We start from the raw sequence: 22,937 nt of genomic DNA on the forward strand, positions 1-22,937 counted from the left end.
AAAAGTTATCTGTCTAGAATTAATTTACCGTAAATCATAAATTTTTTAATTTTAATCCAAATTCAAATTAACTTTGTATAATATGATAAATATGTTCCGGGTGAAAAAATTTTTTTTTATTTATTTGTTCTTTACTATTTATTATTTAAATTGTGTAGTGTGTTAAAAAGATTTATTACAGTATTTAATTTATCACGAAATTCAAATGAGCTTTGATGAAAGTATAAATTAATCCGCTTAACATTTTTAATTAACTTGAAAGTGGTATTTAAATATTTACACAGAAATACATTTGAGAAATTTTAGTCTGTTTATTTATTGAGTAAACTTGGAAAAGTAAGTGATTTTAGAGCTTTTTGAAACTACTGAATTATACAGATGAAAAAAACTTTTCAAATTATCAAATTAATTTTTTTATTTTAATTTTTCTCATTGATTGCCGAATTTTTGAATATTTTTTTGAAAATTATAACTACAGAAATACTTGAAAAAAAATATATCTTTATATAAAATAAATAAAAGAAGGGCGGTATGCAAAGTGTGAAGAATAGACTGAGAAAGTATAAGTATAAGGACAAGTTGAGTTTTCTCGAAGGAAACTAATAATCAAATTCTCAACTCTACAAAGTTCGCTCCGGGTCACCGAATACTTCGCCCCAAGTTCCTTTATCTTACAATTCGCGTCCCGATGCCGTTGATTCCCTATACACCCTTTTTCTCTCTTCTCGGTTGCCACCGAAGTCTTTCAACCCTTTCGTCGCGTACTTTTTTTTTGTTTTCCAATGGAAATATTTTAGCTGGAATATGCGGCGACGATTCATCTATGCCATCAGCGCATCTACTTTTTTAATCGACGGCTTTCTTTTAATAGTTTTATTTTTTATCTCTGAGATTTTTAATTTTATTTCTAAACTTTTAATCTTACTTTGGAAATAGTTTTTAAATACCTTCGAGTTTAATATTAATCAAATCGGCTTTTTTATTTTTTTTCCATTATTGTTTTTATTTTTCCAAAAAATACACTTAAAAAAATAACAGTCCATCATTTATTTCTAAATCCATAAAAATTTAATGATGTCACGTACTGCCATCGACCCTTTCAATAATTTTCACCGACAATTCAAAATGATTTACAATATTCAAAACAGAAGTGAAATATTGAACTGAAACAAGTTAAATAAATACGGGTAGAAAAAGTGGGATAGAGAAAATGAAAAATAATAAAAATAAATAAAAGGAAAGGAAAAATAAATGTAGCAAGCTGAAATAAGACAACTGGGACGTATGTAGACGCAATAAGTTATAAGAAAAGTATAAAGTACTTTGAATATTTTATCCTGGCACTCTTCCTCGGCGAGGAGATCTGAACTACATATTCGCATCGAACAATGCGCCTTCACTTCGCTCGCCACTATTTGATCCGGTTCGATTTTCATCGAACGGTTATGACGTGTTTTCTGTACAGGTACAAACGGATTTATCCCACCCTATTCTCGACTAGACATAGATTGAGGATTATTTATATCAGAGATTCCTGGTTTTCCTTGTCCTCTGTCACGTCGCACTTTTACAAATGTTTGTTACTTGGATGTGAGTTGCCGTCTACTCTTTTTACTATAAACTACCACTCGCCATTACTTTCTCGTACCCTCGCTTTCTTCATCCTACCGCGTAATTAATGGACGGCAAAGAAAGCTTCATTTAATCATTTTATTAATTACGCCGATGCCTGCTAAGCCTAGACGACTGTTAATCATCCCACACATTTACGCTGTAGTAGTTTTTTTTATTATTATTTTTAATTTTTATTTGCCGGATACATTAGTTACAGATTAAAATTTTTTTAATTACTAAATTTTTTCATGTAAAGATTCTAAATTATGGGAATTAATTTATCATTAATATTTTTTGTACATGTTTGTAAATTTGAAGTAAAATTTTTTAGAATTTCTAAAAATATAAAAAAAAGAGACAATCCTAAGAAAATTTTATATGATCTAATATGTTCATATATAATTTTTCAGGTGTTCTCATATGGTCTTACATGAAGATTTGCTTACTCCCATTGTTAATTTATCTGCACCATAAATAAATATAATTCTTCAAATAACTCACAGTAAAAATTAGGCATGATTTTTTCATTGACCATCAAAATTTAAAGCCATACCGCACCATAAATTTTTTCCACCTTCATACCTCTTTTCGTAAAATTTATTATTTTATGTCACGGTAACTCTATTTTATTTTCGACTTTTATTTCATTTTTTCATCTCCTAAAAACAAAGGACAAAATAATAATTTTCCGAGTGCAAACAAGAAAATTTGAACCCCGAATGATTCAAAAGCGATATTCGAATTTTCTTTCATTGAAAAAACGCTCGAAAAAATCAATGGCTATCTCACGTCACGTGAATTCGATTGACTAAACAACAAATTATTTTTTAACTTTGTTACTTTTGTTTATTTATCTTCGGCAGATAAGAATTTGAAAATTAGTGATATCTATGGAGTCGATTCAATATTCATTGTTGTGAATTAGCGATACGTGGAAATGGTTGAGCGACGTAAAAATCCAAAGCTTTCCGCTGATCGCCGCCATCGGCTGCTGTGGACAGCTTTGAAATCGATTCGTGAACCATTCGTTGGCGAATAGCCTAGGCGGTCAGCCGCGAGGACATCCACGGGTTCGGAGGTCTCGTTAAAAATGCAATTCTAATAGTACAGTCCCTATTTACTCATTGCCCGTTAAAATTTTTTTGATATTGCAGTATATGCTTATGCATGGTCATTTTAAAAAAATTGATTCGCACAAATATGTACAATAAAATAATTAAAATCTAAATTTTTCTAAATAGACAATTCATGATAATATTCTATTGATAACAATACGTTTAATAATAATTCTATTTCATGTGCAGTAAGCTGCATTATTTTTATTTTTTTTATTTTACGGTAGAGTCCAGTGAACTTCACTGACATAAACATTAAAAATATTATTTATAAGCAATAAAGTAACGCCTTAGTGTCCCACGATTATAATACAGTCCGGTAATTCTGCTCGTGAATTTAATAGTAAATTTTAAATAAAATTTCTGATGTGAGGAAGAATGAAAAATATATTAATATTAAAAACTGATTTGTCACTCTTACATCTGACCTTATATTGCCATATAGAACGAGATCAAGGCATATCAGAAAATTTTTAATGGAAAGAGAGAGGATAACACATGAAGGTTCTACATGCGTGAACCGAATACAACAAATAAAACGTAAATCTCAGTACGAATATCTGAGCATTCCGTGGAATCTGTTTATACTACGCGTGCATCGGATTACAATCTCTTATGGCGGAGCTGTCGCGAGGGCGTAAAAAGACTCAGCGAGAAAGAAAAAAAAAAAAGAGAGAGAAATATACTGAAGAATAAAAGTATCCGAGAAAGGGTTATCTTTTGTATTCTGGATGGCTGCCGAGCCCGAATGAGAACGAGAACGGTAAGAGAAACGATGTGTGTGCGAAAGCGTTCAGGTTTCCGTTTCCGGTATACATTTTATGTTTCTGGATGTTTCATTGTCGAAATGCGAGTCCGTGCACATATCCAGGATACACAAAGAGATTCAAACAGTTGACCTAGATGCATCCAAAGAGAAATAGAAGAGGAAGACGATGAATAAAAAATAGTGAAAACAACAAAAGTTTAAATAAAAACAACTAGTGAAAAAGGCAAGTACTTGGGTCAGCCGGCGGGCTCCTTTCTTTTCCTATAAAATATAAATAAAAAAGAGAGATCAAATCAAGTCTTGGGAGTTAGTACACTAATATCTAGTCTTTGACTTACTTCAACTTTATTTACTTCTTTTCTTTTTTTTTATTTTTATCTCCGATTCTGCATTGTACATCTATCGGTGTATTGTTTTTGCGAGTCGTTAAAAGACTCGGCGCTCGGCCAATCTTCTTTTCTAACTGCACTTTGTTTTCTACAGATAACTTTTTTCAATCAATATTTACTTGCTCCGAGTTGTTTTCAGCTGTGCTTTAATCAGTTCAGAATTATTTGTTGGATCAGTCTTCAATCTTACGATTTTAAGTAATTAAGCTGAGTGACCCTTCTTCTGATGGCCTTTACTTAACAAATATAAAAAATTCGTAAAATTCGAAAGTATACGACTTATAACTCTTATTTTATTTTTAAACAACCTGTATATAAAAGAAACGAGCGTTGTTTTGTTACTAGCAATTGATTGAAAAAAAATTTTTTTTTCATTAAAATTTATTAGAAATATTCCACGATAAAAAATCTAAGGTCAATGAAATATTCAATATCAACAAAAGCATAAAATTTAGTATGATAAATTATCCAGGCGATAAATTATACAGTCTGGCGTCATGATCCAATTGCCAATGCTCTAGATGATCGAGTTAAAAGGGTCTTTACGAAAGACTAGAATAAGTACACACACAACGAAGTAGAATGCTCGAGGGCGCACGAGAAAGATGGAAAAGCGATTCACTTCGAACAAGAACAAGAACAAGAGGCTAAGACAGCAAAAGGAGGCAACAGTGTATTCAAGAAGTTAGTTGTACCTAGAAATCGATTGCCGTCTCGACAACTTTAAGTGGAGGCGCAGTAGGTCCGGGTCTGGTAACAGTAAGGCAAGTCCGAGTCGAGTGAGGTCTCTGATGTTATTCAATCAGTTCCATCTAGCTGGACCACTTATACGTTGTACCTTATTTTCTTGCTCCGTTCCTGTAGTTTCTTATCTCTAGTGCCTAACAATCTTCAAGTTTTTGAAGATACGGGAAGAGCACTACTGTCTTCATCACCTTGAACTTGTTTGAAGATTTCCTAGGTGACTTCCAAGTTCAAACTCATTTGTGTTTAAAAATAATCATCTCTTCATAGAAGGCACGAAATAAAATTTTAACGGGTTTTTTTTTTTAGATTATAAAATTTTTCATTCCAAAAAAAATAATTTATTTATACGGATTTTACTCCAATAGCCTCGCCTTATTAATTTTTTTCTTAATTAAAAGTAGCTTGAAAAAAAAATTTTTATTCTTGTTACTAAATCTACAAACTTCTCCAAAACTTGTTCTTCATTCCGCAGTCAAAAATTGGTGGTCTCAGCTAACTTATAGTCGCTGTAAAATGTCTCCAGGCTACAAACTTCGATAGATTTCTCGGCGAAGCCAGGCCGCAGATTTACATTTTCAGATATTCAATACAAAACTATTTACTAGATTCCCCAACTGGCGTGTATCCCCATCGCAGTAGATTTAACATCTGAGCTCGATTTAAGTTGTTACCGCCCTTCATTTAAATTCCTGCTGTCCGTTCGGCCTTCAACCCCGAGGACGCAACCCGCAACCCATCTAGTCTCGCCAACCGCATATATGAACATACTGTCTACCCTAATCACTATTACATTTACTTCTTTTATTCCGCTCACATATTTTAGTTCCATTATTCAAATTTTCATTTTTAAATTCTACATATTTAATTCTGTATTTAAATCAGAACATGCTCGAAATATTCAATTTTATTATTGTCGGTAACGGTGACGGACAAAAAAAATTAAAGAAGATTGGTGAATAGTCATTAACTACTCATTGTATAATAAACTAACTGTCAATCACAGGTTGAGTGAGCTCGAGTTAAATTAATGTGTTTTTTAGTGAAACAAATTTTTAATTACATCAGCATTTACCCACAATGATGTTTGTAAGGACTTTTTTGAACGTTTATAATTTATTATTTGCAAATAATATTTATTTTTATGACATAAATTATCTAAAAACTGAAAAACTATTATAAGAACTCATAAAAATGCTTAATTTTAGCTTGATATTTAAATTTTTCAAAATTATTCATTATTAAAATTTTTTTATGTTATATAAATAAATGTTCATTGAAGAATAATAAATTAATCATTGAAATTTCATTATGATTTTTAATTAAATGACAATCGAAAAGATAGAATTTATAATTAAAACTGATTATTTTCCAACCCAATAAATCTAGATTAAAAATGAGCAATTGAAGATATACTTATTATATACTAAACAAAAAGACTCATTAATTATTATCATTGATTTTTTTCCGCTCTTAAGTTTATGATATTAAAAAATATCAGGATTACATTTTTTAGACAAAAAAATGTTTTATTCAATAAAAAGTATTCTATTTAGCTTGAAACACTCACGAAAAATAAAATTTTTTCCTTTACCTCACATTCCTTAAAATTTATGCTTAATATTTTTTGATATTAAAATTTAAGTTTTATTATTATTGAAAATATTTTCCCGTCTAGATTCTGAGCGCAATATCACGTTTGTTTGAAATCTAAAGAAAAATGCGACTATAAAAAGGCTAAGAGAAATGTAAATAAAAATACATGAACAAGAATAAGAATAAGAATAAAAATGAGTCGAGGAAAAAACGTCGAGCGTACCTCACATGTATTTATAAAATAAAATATTGTGCATGTTGGCAATTTTTTTAATAATACCAGTACATCATGCAATAAAAGATAAATAATGCATTGTCTCGGTGGATGCTGGATTCTATTAATAATGCACACTGTTTTATATCAATAACAACAAACAATATTATTATTATATAATACCATCTCGATTATAAATTTATCACGTCGTAGTACCTATTTTGTTTCAGTTTATCAGGTTGATAAATTATTCGCGGTGGCTATTATTTATGCGGTAAGATAATTCTGGGTAGTATGATTAAACTTGAATAATATTGTATCGTATAAGGTAAATTTATCATTAGATACTACATGCCACGCAGCCGTCTGATAGAGAGAAATCTCACGAGCACACCTGACGCTGCCGCTATTGAAAAACGTGTTCTGATTTCTGTACACCTGGTTTGTTTCTTTTTTTAATTATTACTTTCTTGACGATTCTATTTCTCGCAGATTTTTTAAATGTTCTAGAAAATTTTCTCTATTCAATAGTTTATTTTTTTATTTAAAAATTAATGAACTTACCCATAGCAGGAGCGTAGATATTTAAATAAAGGCAGTCTTCGCTTTGATTTTTTAGATGAGGTAAAAGTCTTTTTAAATACTCGAGGCGTCCTCGTGGCATTCGTTCTAATGCCGCCGTCTCGTTACTTATGTCGGGAAGTCTTTGCGGACAGACAGGCCCAATCGCATTGGCAAGTCTGTTGGAATAAAAGAAAAATTTTTAGTTTTCATCCAGTCATTGATTATTTAAAAAAATTACTTCAAAGCTTTTCTTTATCAAATTGATAAACATCGTTGAAAATATATACATTTTATACTCCCCTCTTTTCAAACAAAATTAATTCAGACTACTAAGCAATTGATTCTTAAGAACAAAGTTAAAAATTGAGACTCTAAATTGAAACTTAGAGTACCGAAAAAACGTTTATTAAAAAATTCATAACGATGCCCTTCAGCTCTTTCATCGCTAAGAACATGATAATAACAATAAAAATAATTATCAGCACTTACCTAACTCCGTCCCAAGGGTTGGGCGCTTTAGTAGGGGAAAATCTACCGCCTCCAATCGGTGGTGTGGCGTACGGAATTCCCAGATAAACGTCCACCGGCTTGAGTTGCCTGTTCTCAAAGGACTGAGTCAAGCCTTGAATCTGTCCATTACGTAATTGTACTATCCGAGGGTTTAATTTCTGCTTTACCGACAGCGAGGAGACGATAGGCACAGTCAACACCAAACAGACCACAGCCGCCAGGAGTCCCATTTTGCATATCATTTTCTTCCGGTCATTAACTTATATTCTTATCTACTTTGATTATGATTATGATTATCGTTACGATTACGACTATTTCTAACTATTAATAAACTCTTACAAAACTCCTAAACTCAGAAGCAATAACAACCTCTGTTACTAACCTCGAAATCGTAAAAATTGGCAGTTATCGAACAGCGGACCCGTTTCCTGGATAATTTAAACCTTAAACTTTCGATCATTATCATTATTATTATCGAGTTAGTTTGATTGCCTCTCAAAGATTATTCTACATATCGAAAATTTTTCGCCCTTCCGACCCCACTACGGCCCCGATCGCCGCCACCCCGCTTCACCGAATTCCTCCTTGCCATCTGAAAGTTAATTTGATCGCCTAATTATTGCCTTCGCTGCCAACAACACGCCTCGTTATTTTCTGTTTAACAAAAAGTCTTCATCGTTTATTACTTTTTAAGCGTCATAAAATCAGTAATTAATTTTTTTTATAAAAGTAATATTAATAATAACGATAAAAAAATTATTTAAAACCTTTCGATCCAAAAAAATAAATCTTAAACGATCGCGAACTAAATCTTTTCGAAAGTAGATCCTCTTAAATGAAACGACTGCACCTGTAATAGAAAAAACATTAATTCCATTGATGAGTTTTAGTAAATTAGATTGTTGGTAAATGAGATCACTAGATTTACGACCGGTGGGATCGGGATTGGGATTAGTTGAGAGCGAAAGAGAGGGAAAAGAATATAGAGACTATCCTGTAGGATATGAAAAAAGTTTTGTTGAAAAGACACATTGATCAAGTTGTATTAACACTACTCTGGTGTATTAGACGCGAGAAACACCGATTGTGAGATAGTCTGGTAGCTTTAAGTTTTAAAAAGAATTCTACTTTTTATTTTAAACTTTTATTTCATGTTTGTTATGTCTTGACACTAGACCTTTCTGTTTAACGAAAGAGAAGCTTTTTCTCACTGAGAATTTTTGAGAGAGTACTCTTCATGATTGCAGGGTTTCTTTTTGGAAGTGTCTCGCGCTCAAAGAAACCAAAGGGCAGGAGAAATTCTTTGGAATCTTAAATTTCTTTGTTGATAATTAATTGCGATAATTAAAAATATTCTCATTGAATAAAATGTAAAAGATATTCACTAGTACTTTGAATTTTTTATTATCTTTGTGTCAGGTATAGCTGAATTGGCTATACAGAATATCTCTAATTTTTTAATTTTTTATTTTTTCAAGTAATTGTAATTTTGTTTTATAAATCGTGATAACAATTAAAACTTATTGAAAAGCAATATCCTTCAATAAATTGAATGAGACCCTATTGAAAGTCAGAACTCAAAGTTTATCTAATGAAATACAAGTGACTAGTTAACTATGTCGACAAGGATTTCGATACAACTAGCTATCAAATTTAATTTTCCAAGGAATTCAAATGTAAAACACTACTTGGGTATCTAATCTCTTAGTTTCACGGTTAACGATAAGTATTACTAGTTACTACTTAGTTATTATACATCGGCTAAGGAAGTGATGGTGGTCTGAAGATATTAACCAAGTAGATACTTTTGGACTTGGACGTTGCAAATGTTATTGTGTTCAACGTCTGTTAATCGAAGGATTTCCCTCAGTGGGTGCCTATGTTGCTAAATAGCACCCTATGACAACGTTGTCACGGACTTAGCCCCCTGGATACTGGCCTCTCCGTGATTTCCGAACCTGTTTGTGTTAGCTGTGTCTAAGACGGGCAGGGATTAAGTTTGTAAGTGCTATCAGGAATATGGTATAGATTGTTGCTGAGAGCGGGAAACGTAGAGAAGGAAGAGGGACTGTGTTTGAGTTTGCAAAGCAGTAATAATTGTTTCACCCATTCTATACACGGTGGCCTTGTGAACTAGGCATCCGGTGATAGCAGTTCCCGTCTTGCTATTCGATTAATGTTTAGTACACGGAAAATTAGTTTGTATTTCAGTGTTGTGATGTTGTTTGATCAAACATCATCACGATTGTCGCTTCAATTTTGTTTTATATCAAGAATGATAATAACAGTAAAAGAAAGAGGGGTAAAATGGAATGTAAGGGTACCCCAAAAATTGTGAAATAATATTTTTTTTACCTTGAAAATATTTAAAGTAGTCAAAAATATACTTGAAGTTTTTTTGAGCTATTTAAGATAAATTTTTTTTATTGATTTTTAAAATTTTGATAAAAAAAATTCCTTTTTTCTAAAATATTTTGAGCATTATAAAAAATTATTTTTAATATCATTGTCGATGAGGAATGGAAAAAAAAATTTTTGTTTTAGTTTTTTTTTTCTTTTTGATTTTTTAAGCTTCAACATATACTGCTCATGCTCAAAAATTTTCCGATTTTTTGTGAAATAAGCCTGATAAGAAAAAAAATACGTTTTCGTCAATCAATAATAAAAAATAGCAAACGGAATAGCAAAAATAATGTTTTATTTTATTGTATCAAGTATTAAAAAGTTTATAGATTGAATATTGGAATTCCCTATTTCGCTGAGTAAATACATCAATATTACCACCTTTTTTTGTAGATTATTCATAGAAAGTATGAAGAATGTAATTTAATTAGCGAAAGGTATAAATACATCCTTTAAGTCAAAGGCATTGAAAACACGAATATAAAAATATGAATTCATAATCTTTGAGCAGATAGAAAAATCTCCATACCGCAAAACTCGGATCCGCTTTCGTCAAAAGAATGTCGTATTACGTGAATTTAAATGCTCTCGCTTGAAATACTGATAACATGTACAGACTTATAGATAGTACGCGGTACACAAAAATGCTTTGAAAAATCTCACAGGAGTCGAATTTATCCGAGAACGTCGATAGGTGCACAACAGCTCATGCTATTTTTTAGTTCTTCGTTTACCGCTCTTCGTATTGATAAATAAAGGGGAAAAAATAATAAAAATCAGCAGAGTTGCTACATCATTCCGCTTTTGCATTCGATCCTTTTCACCAGATATACATACACATACACTTCTTGGAAATTCCCAATTCGTAATGGTGAGTTGTAACATCCGATTCGTACACTTTCTCTCGCATCATTAGTTTTTCTCTTTTCCTCGGAAAAAGTTAACCTAAGCCGGATCGAAAAAAGGACCCCAAAAAAAAAAAAAAATGTCTAACAGAAATGACAATAACCTACGTCGTCAATCTTCTTACAATCATTTTGTTCTTACTCAGCGACACTATTTGTTCGAGTGAACCTCTACAAATTTCTTTTCGGTTTAGTTCGGTATCTATCGTTGATTAAATGTCATTTTATCAACATTACAAATTATGAAATGTTAAAAAAATATAAAAGCAACTAAAACAAAATGAAATTGATGTTTATTCCTTTACTTTTATAAAAATTAAAAAAAAAAAAAATAATTTGATCTGAGAAAAATAATTTTTAACTTAAAAAAAAAAAAAAAGCTTTTAAACACGAAATAAATTATAAACATTATATCGTAAAAATGTTTCGAAAACCATCAAAACTTATTCAATCAATTAAACTAAATCAACTTGTTTTACGAATTCAAAAACAGATTAAAACTATTTCCATCGACCCAAAAGCTGAAAAAAGTAAATGTAAAAAACTATCAACTACAAACGTAGGGTATTTTTTACTCAAGTCCATTCTTGAATGTTTGGCGGGAATAAAACTAGCAGCAACCAATGTAAATGAGAATTGTGTCTAAAAGAGAAAAAGAAAACTAAGCGGATTATGCTGAACCAAACGGACGCTTTGCTGATCGAAAGTACATAACCGATGAAGTGAAGGGTAATATCACATGCCATAAACCATTGGTTAGTAATTCCGGCGGCCATTCTATTAACATATAATGTAATAAACGACCAACTAACTGCCCAAAATCTAGTCTTTATTCAATAATGCTCAAAGCCATATGCAAATTATTGCCCCTATCTACAATGCTAATCCATTATTTATTTATAATCATGATTCGGTTTTGTACTTACAATAATAACAACAATCTATCTTTCCATTTGCATAGATAAATATTGCTTATATCTCAACTTTTTTTCGCAACTTAAATATATCACATCATATACTTTTAATGTATTATATTTTCAAAATTTGAAAAAATTTTAATTTTTTTATTTTTCTCAAGGAATTTTTCCCCATGACTCAAGTGCTTCCATCAGATTTTTTGTTAATTCTGCGGGTAATCAAAAATCTAAAATTAAAAAAAAAAAAGTTTAAACTTTCGGTTACTCCGCAATAAATGTAGACGCGAGACAAAAAAGAATTCACTTGAAACTTTAAACGTATTTACCTCGTAACAACTTTTTTCGCGTCGTGTCTGCACGATAACTAAAAAGTTTTTGATTTTTTTTTATTAAATCTCCGGAATTGATTTCTTTATAGTCAATTTAGAATTTTTTACTTTGTAAGATACGATTTTTATCAATATGAAAATTCAATTTTTCTGTTTAAAAAAAAATTTTTTTTTCAATTATAAAAATGTTAATATAATTGAAATTTATAATTCATTATTAACCGGAAGAGAATCTATAGACACGATAATAAATTACGGATATTAAAAATTGACAGTATCGATGTTTTAACCAACAATGTTTATGTTCTGCCGGCCATATATCTTTATAAATCAACTAACCACAATAATAATAATAATAACAACAAAGTACCATATAAATCAATTAGCTGAAAATTATTGGAACGAGTCGCGTAAAATCCGGTTATCAATAAAATAATAATTAATGCTGATAAATATATTTATCCATATTTATCCATACCCACCCTCTGTTATCGCTGGGAAATATTGTTTGTTGGGAATTAAATTAATTCGTTCAGAATAAATACCCACAGGCAAATAAGTCCATCATAAATAATAAATTAAATGCGTAACGTAACATGATACATGTTATAACAATTTTTTTAATCTGTGGAAAAATCAGTTAATTTTATTATTAACTTTATTATTCGCTTGGTTTTAAAAATTGAAACTTTTTTAGTTTGTTTTATTGAAAATTTCACGTTCGTTAAACATGACAAACTGACATATTTTCATAGTAAACTTGGAAAATAAAAATAGTTAGTATTTTGCGTTACATATCGGTCATTCCACATCAATTTAACGACATTTTTTTGGTTTTTTAAAATGTTATTGCAGATGCAAAAAAAAAAAACTATCTATGAAAATTTCTAGTTCTCTATCTCAATCCGTACGGAAGCAGCCGATTTTTGGAGAAATTATTTTAAAGTACTCATAACTTTTACAATAATTGAAATATTCCAATTCTTTGTTTTAATAGTCTTTTTGGAAAAAACCCTGAACAAAAAATTGTATTTTTTCTCAATGTGACCTCCGATTGTTTTTCAAAAAAATTTATAATAACCATAAATAAATAATCATAACTCTTACCATCAATGATTAAAATTTAATTAATGAAACATATTCGTTGAATTGTCTTAAATCGTGTTCTATAGATACGCTCAATGCAAAAAAAAATAAAATAAAATAACTGCAATAAATTTCCTCTTTTCACAAAAATCAGCGGTCAAAATCTCACTTTATAAAAACGAAAATTTATTGAGTAAACATTTACCATGTAATTTTGACACTATTTTCACATACACAGTAAATTCCCAAGTTATTTTTTACGCAATCTTGTAAATCGATTTTATTTCCCGTAAAATTTTGTGTTTTCATTAAATCCACCCTCAGCCGGCATAAATGTTGTCCGCTTCACGCTAGTCGTCCAAGCGCTCGTGGTTCCAAGAGCCGGTGATTTATCGGACGGCCAAGTATTGTCTCCTCAACTGGCAGTGTTAGAGGGGATGGACTAGAGCTGATGCAAGACAGAGACAGAGATAGAGATAGAGTAGAGAAACATTGCTGAAATTACCATCCTGCTGTACCACAAACTGTATAACAAAGTACTGTACTCCAAACTGGAGTAGAGTAACAGTAGATAGTGCAAAACAGTCTACTAGACAGATACACGTGGAGGCTCGCGATGCTGGATGCGTGAATAAAACGGCGTAATGTATGCACACACTCAGTGCCCAAGCACGCTCGAAAATTAAATACTTTGGTAAACAATTTTTACCATTATCATTATCATTGCCATTACCATTATCAACTTTTTGAGCCACCTGTGTCTGTCCTAGTAAAATTGAGCACTAGAAGTAGAGTTAGTATCTAAATTTTTAGCCCCAGAAAAATTTTTATGTGGATAGAAGAGAATTTACAGTTAAGCAAGACAAATGATGTCGATAAAAAGATTGGCTTTTTTTTATAACTCGTGTTCTTTTAATAGCCTGGTATACAATGCGTTACATGGAGCATAACATTTACGTCGATTGTTGTAGCAAGAATTTTTTTTATTTATTTGTATTTATACTGCCGCGGTTTATTTCCCCCTTAATCGATACCAAATATGTCATTGTTATCGTCATACTGTGAAGCTGGCGCTCTGTCGATGGGGGGATGTTACGTTTACGTTCAAATCGTGTTTGGTAAAGGAATGGCAGAAAATGCGTATAGTGTTAGAAAGAAAATTTAGGAGAGCGAGGGTGTTTTGTAGCAGCATAACAGAAGCTAGTAATCTTATCATCGATGGTGAGAAAAATACGGATAAATAGCATCGTAAATTTTATTTAACATTGTTCCCTCCTGCGATGTTATTGAATCCATATGCCGGAATAATAAATATTTATGGTTTTCAAATTGGATTTAATTTACAGCTGGGTTTAGTTTTAGTTTTACTGTTACTTTACAGCGGTGAGATAAAATTTTATAGAAATAGAATGGAGAGTGGTGTATTATGGCTACGAGGTTGGGTAGTTTATGGATCAGTTTTTTGTTTTTTGACGCGAATCGTTTGGTTGTTTTGTTTTCGGTGATTCATTGATGTGTGATTTGAAAGCAATCATGAATATTACTTCAGTACTATATTGGGGTTTGTTGATAGATTTTTCATTTTTGTAGGACGGTTTTATGGGCAAGGAAATTTTTTCATTGCTGATACGATTTTTAAGGGAGATATAAACTCCAAAAATATCAACTGAAAGTGAAACATTTTTCCAGTAAAATTTTACATATCTTCAAATTTTTTTTTTTCAATTTTTATACTTTACAGCTGGTTTATCAAAATGATTTTGAAAAGCTCTAAACAGAAAATTTCTTTCCGTACAGATTTGGTTTTTAATTTTGAAGATATTATGAATTTCAAAGAAAATCATTTTACAATGCTTTCTATATCTTTTCTTTTCAGTAATATTAATTTTATTCCAACCGATTTACTTTTTTTGACCTCCCACAACAACTATACTTTTCAAGTTTGATAATTGAACTTCATAGTTAAAATCTATGTCAAAGTTATGAACGATAAGATCGGAGTTTAAGGAAAGCTTAATTTGACTTCAGAACTATAAAAGAAGATTTTAAATTCAGAATCAGGCTAAATATTCTTACTGAAGATAAAATTTTCCTACAAAAAACTTGAGGGATAAAAACTTCTTTATCTCAGTTTCTCCTCTTACATTACGGTGTTAGACTTTGATATTTCATTCTGATTTGATTTTTTTTAAAAGAGATCATTATAACTTTCCGTAAATTAACGAATGCAAAAAAAGAATTTTTTTGGGCAAAAAATTCGCATCCTTACTGAAACTATCTTTAAAAAAAATTTAATTTTCAATTTTTTTGGAAACTTAAAATAATATATTATCAATAATAATTTGATCATTAATTCTAACATTTTTCATTGATGGAAATGCGGAAAAATATTGATTTAGTGAAAAAAAATATATCAGCTTTTATTTTTCATACAACTTCCTCAGCAAAAGATTTTTTAGAGATCTCAATAACGATAACTAAATACCACCAATAATATTAAATAAACAAACCATCAATGATTGCAATCGACGGAGCTAAATAAAAGAAAAAATATCATATTTGTCAATAATTTGAGGCAATAAATGTGTATCGCTTGAATAAACACATAAAATTACAAGATGGAGATAAAAATATCCACCTGAAGTAGACTCATCAAGCGATACAGATAAGGTCCGCGAGTGAATGGATATAATACAAAGGTTTTTACATGCATATAGATACCGCCTATTTAGCATATCTCCACCACTATTCCACTTACTTTCCAGCACTTAGTTCCGTTATACCTTCCTACAGTTCCCTTACATACTACTAAACTACCACCATATCTCTCTGTATCTCTATCACTATCTACCCCTACACTAGAACCTCCTTCTTTCCTACTCATTCTCTTAACCGCTCTATTTGGTGCACTCTCGTAATTTGCCGGGACTCATCGTTTGAATTTAACCTCAACATATAACATTACTTCTTTATCTTTTTCTTTTCTCCTTTCTTCTACTTCCTCTTCTGCTACCACTTTCTTCAATACATTAGAGGAGTCGAAAAAAGCGCAAAAGATCTCTATTATGTACTGGCGTCATTATAATATAAAGTTTCGGAGAAAATGGAGTATGCTGGCTTTTCTTGAAAATTTAATCAAAGGAAATTTTTTTTAAACATTTCAATGTAAATTCAATGCTATATAGATTTTTTTATTTAAACATTTTATTACATATGATCATCTTTAATTCTGACAATAAATAAATTTATTATAAATTTTTTGCATTATTAAAAGAGTAATAGTGCCGACACATTAAATTTGTCCCAATAGCCTAAACTAATAACTCACAAGAACAAGTTCAATTTCAATTTTATTTACAAAAGCATCGTGTAATTTAAAAGATTTATGCCAGTAAATAAAGACAAAAACTTTCAATAGTGTAATAAAAGTAAAAAATGTAAAACCTCAATTTGGCACTTGAACCAGTGTCGCTGCAAAACTGCATCCAACATCTGTACTTAATGGTTCATGAATTCAAAAGTCTGTCTGCAGTACATTCATCTGCGTACACAACACACCTATCCACACGAATTATTTATCCAATCAAATTAAGCAGTTGAAAAAAAAAAAAAAAAAAAAAAGCCAGTAAACAGCGGTCTTGACAAGAATTGCGGTAATCAGGACAAGCATTCGTGGAGCATTCAACCGGGTGGTTTTCACCCGATAAATTATTTTGTATTCGGCGATACAGTAGTTTGAAATCGTTTCCGAGCTAACCACCACAGTACGGTGTAAACTTTAAACCGAAGTAGATACCGTAATGGAATATAGAAGATAGCTCCTGTTACAATGCAATGTTTCTGCATTACTATTACTACACTGTACCGAGCTTGCTTCAGAAGAAAGGGTCGCCCTGGTAATAGTGGCTACAGTGGTAAAAGTTGCGATGTTATATCGGTTAGACTCGATGACAATGCCGTCGAAAACTATCATTTTAGAATGAGGTTGATCCGAATACGCCTTTCTATAGTACTGCAAGCTCTGTTTTCTCTATTGTTGGCGTACAAATGTGAGCTTGTCAATTTTTTAGCGTCAACTTTATCTAGTAAGTTCAAAAAAGTTGAAAATTCCCGATCTCTACCATTAATTTATTATTTATAGGCACTTGCAATTTTTAAGGAATCAATATTTTGAATTTTTTTTCTTCAATCCGGAATTTTTTTTATGAAATTCATGTTTATATGGTAGTTTTTCAGATTTATTAACAAGTAAAATATTATAGAGAGAATTAATTGGAAAACGCGACTTGTGAAAATTAATAAAAAATATTGATGTATTTTTGTTTAATATTTAATAACTATTTTTTTATTCTTATTAATAAAAAAATAAAAAATTCACTCCATGAAGTTTTTTATATTGTATTTTCTCATTATATAAATTAAATTATTTTTAGAATGTTATTTACTTCGGAGGGATTGAATCAATAAATATCATTCACTCATCATTTATAATATTTACTTTCATACAAATGAAATTATTTTGTTAATTCCAGAGTTATTCAACATATATGCAATATTATATATTACATATATTCCCTGGCGCCCAACGCTAAAGAGCTCATAAAATTATGAACCACCCGTCGATGAATCAAACAAATTTGCAGAATAATAATTAAAATGAAATAAAATATCAAAAAACAGTCTTTCGCATTGGGCCCCAGGCCGCAAAATAAACTCTAAATTGAACATGAATGAGTATGATTAAAATAATTAAAATAATACCGGAATAATTTATCAGAGAGGTTAATAATCAAAACTCCCGCGATGAATTGGTATGGATAAATGAAACAGCTAAACGTATTCTTTGATAGGGAAAGTACATCCGAATATGTATTTAAAATATTCCGCGGGTGATTAATCATACGAATTTAAATAGACAAACAAACGGAATATTTCCGGTTTTATTTTACTAACAAAGATTCCCGATGTGCAAATACTGAAATAGGAGTGGAGGAGTATAAATGAAAATAAGCAGAAAAAATAGCTGGAATGAGAGTGTGTGATCGATCGAGACCAGCGCGACCCAGTTTTGGTTTTTTTATGAAAAAACGAAAGGGATAAAGCTCACGAGTATTCTGCTGCCTTAGGGGGGCAAGAAATGTGTCGCGTTATGTTTTCACATGTAAGACTCTAGTGTATTAAACTCTCCATAAAAGCACATCCGAATCGAAATGTTTTTTCTCTTTTTTTTTTTTTTTTGTGAATGACATTCTGAAAAAGTAATGACTAAAAATGGAGAAATTTAAAACAAAACTATGAGGTCGAATTAAAGGGAGAAATTTCTAAATAGAATTTTTTTTCATAATTTGAAAATAAAATATAATTTAGAGTATACTGGCTAGAGGAAAAATCAAAAGAAGACATCTCAAAAATCATTCATTGAAAAAGCTAATTTTGAGTCATTTTTTAAGCTGACGTAATTTAAACTCAAATTTTTGGATGGTTAATGCTGAATGTAAAATACAGAATAAAATAACTACTAATTATGGGACTAATTTGTACCTGAGTTAAAAGTACATTTGACGTTTAAATGAAAGTAAAATAAAAGCAAACAAATATCTCTCACGTCGACGTAATTAAATGCCATTCCAATTTTGCAGCAAGCACCGAAAAAAATAATAAAACCTTCCGGTGGGAGGATAATGTGTGAAGGAAAATAAAGTTGAAAAAAGAAAAGAAGAAGAAGGGGAAGAAAAAATTCTACACACGGCACAATGGCTATTACTTCAACTACCATGATTCATTCAGTTTAACGCAAGCGACAACGAGCTAAGTAATGGCTCTCCGGTGAATTTTTCCAACCACAGCACCTGCGAGTTACCGAGTGGAGCTAAAATGCCAGGCTGCGATCTACTTCCAAGATTTTTTATGCAATATCGCAATAACCCGCTGGAAAATATTATAACTTTAAATTAAAACAGCATCGGGTCATAAACTATGCTATTGATTTTTTTCACTTAAAACTTTATATTATGCATCGAAAATAATTCACTTCGGTAACGAGATCGTTGGGAAAATTTTAAGTGGATTGGAAAATCAAAATTTACTTCGTACTTTGTGGGCGATAAAAGTTTATTATTTTAAAATTCATTTTTCCTGGGTAGATGCCTGATGGTTATTTTTAGTTATCATTTATTGCTTGTTTAACACTAAATGGGGGATTGAGTCGTTAAATTTTTCAGTTTATTAGTTCTAACTGATCTTTATGAGGTATCATTTTCAGGTGAAGATAATTTTATAATATTCTGTATAATAAACTTACCGATTTAATTATTTTAAATGGAAAATCCACACCATAAGCATTTAAAATCGCTTTTCTTGTGTAAAAAAATAGCAATCAATCGATTAAAAAAATTGTTAAGTTAAGCAATCTATTTTTTTTGCGATCTTGATTTTTAGGCCGTGATAAAACATTTGAAAAATTTTACTCTTGCTTTGAAACATACCGTTCTAATTAACTAAAGAAATTTATGAATCAAATCAACAAAATAAAATTCTATAATACGATTAAGAGAAAAGTTATCCATTTAATATAAGACTTGAATCAAAAATAAAAATAGTCGGCAAGAAGCGACAGTCATTTAGCGTTTTCTATCATTTTAAAAATGTTTTCACAAAAAAGTAAACATACACGAAGGTATAGTTACGACTTGCTCATTCTTTTTCATCTTTTGCTACTTACCGGTCCCGGCAATCTAAATGGGAATCTTATCAGCGTAGCCCCGGATTTACAAATATCTTTTGAAACATTGCACACGGGTCTCCTCGTACGCGAAAATTTATCTCCAGTTGTTAAGAAAATAGGATTGCCACGGGACATTTTGTCATGCTAGCCTTTACCTAAAAACGTTGTCAGAGAAAGACAGCTAAATAACAACCAGAAAAAGAGCGAGCAGCCAGAAGAGAGGGAATGAAACTAAAGAGGTAGGATAAATTCTAGGCGAGTTATTACGCTATCTCCTACGACATTTTGTTACGGGTATAAAGGCACGTAAATTACCTCCATCTCATGTTTGGATAAAAAAAAAATACCTTTATCCAAAATAAGAGCAAACGTTAAAGTTACTTTTAAATGTTATTATTGTTTTATTATACAACGATTGTTGTCCAACTTACGTTGGCTAAAAAAATTTTTATTCAAAACTTCATTTTGTAAATGCTCTGTATCTTTAGTTTTTTTTTTTTTTTTTTTTGGAGCTAACGTAGCGAATTAAAGTAATGAAATTATAGATCAAGTAGGATACTGAAAACCTGAGAATTTTTTCAATAAAACAAGCTTATTTTCTTTCCCAATTATTTTATTTCAAAGTAGTAATTTCTGTTTTTACGGTGAAATTTTATACTGTAATTTTTTTCAGGGTATTGACAGAGAATTATAATTACTCAAGGTCATAGCTAGCGCAGTTATTAGTGATAATTAGTGCTTGACGGATAATAGCAAGTATTAGCAATAATTACAAATTACCCAAGTAAATATAATCTCTATATTTTGGAATAATATATCTATCATCGGTTGTAATGTCAGCTCTTATCATTATTCCATGTTAAATCAACATATTTATAAATATTGACTCCGACATAGTAAAGCTTGAAGCTCAATCCATTTAATTTTCCCCCATTGTATCTTCCAATAGTAAAAATAAATATTCCCCGCAGGTCCATTCGATAAATCATCAGCTAATTAAAGTTATAAGTTATTAGAGAAAAAATATTCCCCGAACAATAACTACTTGTTACCGTTAAGGGGGTATTCTGGTCTAGAGACATGAATTTTAGGTAATTTTTGAAGTGCTGTAAAAAAAGGCAAGCAATATTTTTACCATCAATTTTTTTATACATTATTTATTCACATTAGAAGCATACAAAAAAAAATAAAAAAGTAAAAAAAATTCAAAATTCCGTTAGTTATCAGCTGATGGAGTGGGGCGTCTCAAAAATTTGGTGCGTGACCATACCCACGATTTTAACTCTCCTAGCAATCTGAAATCAAAAAATAAAAAAGATTATCAATCTACAATAATGTCGCAATGTCTGGAACTACGGAAAAGTTACAAAAAAATTTTTTTACAAAATGGCGCCTGCCTAAAGAAAAAAAAATTTTTGTACCACTTTTTTGAACATTCTTCGATTTGTTAAAAATAGTAAAAATGAAAATTTGGGGATGGCCGTAGTTCCGGACGTAGACAAGTCCCTAAAGAAGACTCTCTTAAAATTTCAAGTAAATCGGTTCGGCAGAACCTGAGAAATCGTGGGTATCAGATTCAAAAAGACAGTTCTGAGAAAAACACGTTTAAAGTTTCAAGTAAAATTTTTGCAGTCTAAGTCATAAAATTATATTTTAAACTTACATTTATTCAATCTGCCATTCCTGCTTCATACATCGGACCTTCCTCGACTTCGAAAAACTATTTTCGGCGTTTCTGTTTTCTATTCGAGCAGTTCTGGCCTCCTTTGATGCGCTGGATGCTCGTATCTCGGAGCGGTCAATCCGGGCGTTGTCTCGTCTGATAGCAAATGCATGCGCTTCTGGACCAATTTTCACTCCCATAATCGTCATCATCTTCAATATCGGTATAAAGCCTTCATTAAAAATACATACAGCAATAAATGTTGCAATTTCAATGATCTGAGACCCGGAATGGATATGCTTTGGAGCGAAAGTCCATATCAGCGAGTTTAGAGACTCATTATTATTTTGAGTTTCTGAACCCAAACATCGAGTCAATAACTCTTCTGATGATAAGCTCTCGTAAATTGGCTTTATAATTTTCAAAACTTTATCACACAGAGGAGGATTTTCGTGGTCAAACTCGTCTAATGTTCCTTCAGATGCAGCTTTTTGCCACTTACACCAACTCTCCGCACGTGTAGTTACTCCGAATAGCGAATTAAAACCTCTTTTTTTCCATGTGCCATCACCGGATACAGTGAAATCCGTTGGACTGTCATTAGAATCAAAAGCTGAAATTAACTCTTTTTCTTCATTCACAGCTTTGGAGATAATGAAATCATAAACTGTAGATGCGGCCACGTGTATGTTTTTGACACAAGCGTAATAAGTAGAGATTGATATTCCTTGACAAATATCCATTATGCTGCAGAAGATATTTAATCCTTCCCTGCCAACTCCCAAAAGCCGCATAGCAAATATCACTCGTCGGTTTACTTCGAAGGATTTGTCAACGAATGGACATGATGGAATGTAGCGTAGACTATCGCAACTGCATTGTAATGCAATTTTGAACCCGAGTCCGCGTTGAGCCGTTCTTGAAAATCTAATCTTGTTGTTGCATGTAGTACACGAAACAAACGAAGAAATCGCGGAAAAGACCGTGAAAAACTCCAAAACACAGTAGCCGTAATTATTATCTATAATCACCTCTTCATCATTTGATTTCCTCAATTTTGCTGCTGATGCACTCGTAAAACTGGTGTTTTCCTGTTCCGTAAATCTATTGCCGTGAAATCGCCTTTTTTTGTCGCTCTGGACGCGTAATCCTTCGCGCTGAGGATTTTTATCCATTTTATTTAAAAAAATTGAAATAATCACTCAAAATATTTTTATTTCACTCACAGCACATACGTTCACGTGGTTTACAGGTTAAAATTCAACTGTTAGCAGCTGGATGTAAGCGAATACTGAATATAAAAGACACAGGTCACCTAGAGTTATTGTATTACAATATATAATATATATATATATATATATATATATATATATATATATATATATATAACGGAAC

The 22,937-nt window shown here is 31.2% G+C and overlaps 2 protein-coding genes across 2 annotated transcripts in view; both read right to left on the reverse strand.

The window, feature by feature from the left end:
* Positions 1–7,865, reverse strand: part of Nlg-4 (neuroligin 4) — a 139,081-nt gene extending 131,216 nt beyond the window's left edge. Inside the window, exons 1-2 of the mRNA XM_074255841.1 lie at positions 7,495–7,865; positions 7,006–7,181 (exon numbers count right to left, since the gene is read on the reverse strand). Coding sequence (XP_074111942.1) covers positions 7,006–7,181; positions 7,495–7,757 — 439 coding nt within the window. The 5' untranslated portion in view covers positions 7,758–7,865. The remainder of the gene's footprint in view (positions 1–7,005; positions 7,182–7,494) is intronic.
* Positions 7,866–20,958: 13,093 nt separating this feature from the next.
* On the reverse strand, positions 20,959–22,717 carry LOC141536380 (uncharacterized). Its single transcript, XM_074256858.1, has 2 exons — positions 21,543–22,717; positions 20,959–21,174 (listed from the first exon to the last, which is right to left on the reverse strand). Exon 1 carries the CDS (start codon positions 22,715–22,717, stop codon positions 21,545–21,547), a length of 1,173 nt encoding a protein of 390 aa, XP_074112959.1. The 3' UTR covers positions 20,959–21,174; positions 21,543–21,544.
* Positions 22,718–22,937: the final 220 nt, after the last annotated feature.

This window comes from Cotesia typhae, unplaced genomic scaffold, assembly GCF_013202065.1.
Source record: "Cotesia typhae breed Kobodo isofemale line unplaced genomic scaffold, CoteBio_Ctyphae scaffold_152, whole genome shotgun sequence".
Lineage (NCBI taxonomy): Eukaryota > Metazoa > Arthropoda > Insecta > Hymenoptera > Braconidae > Cotesia > Cotesia typhae.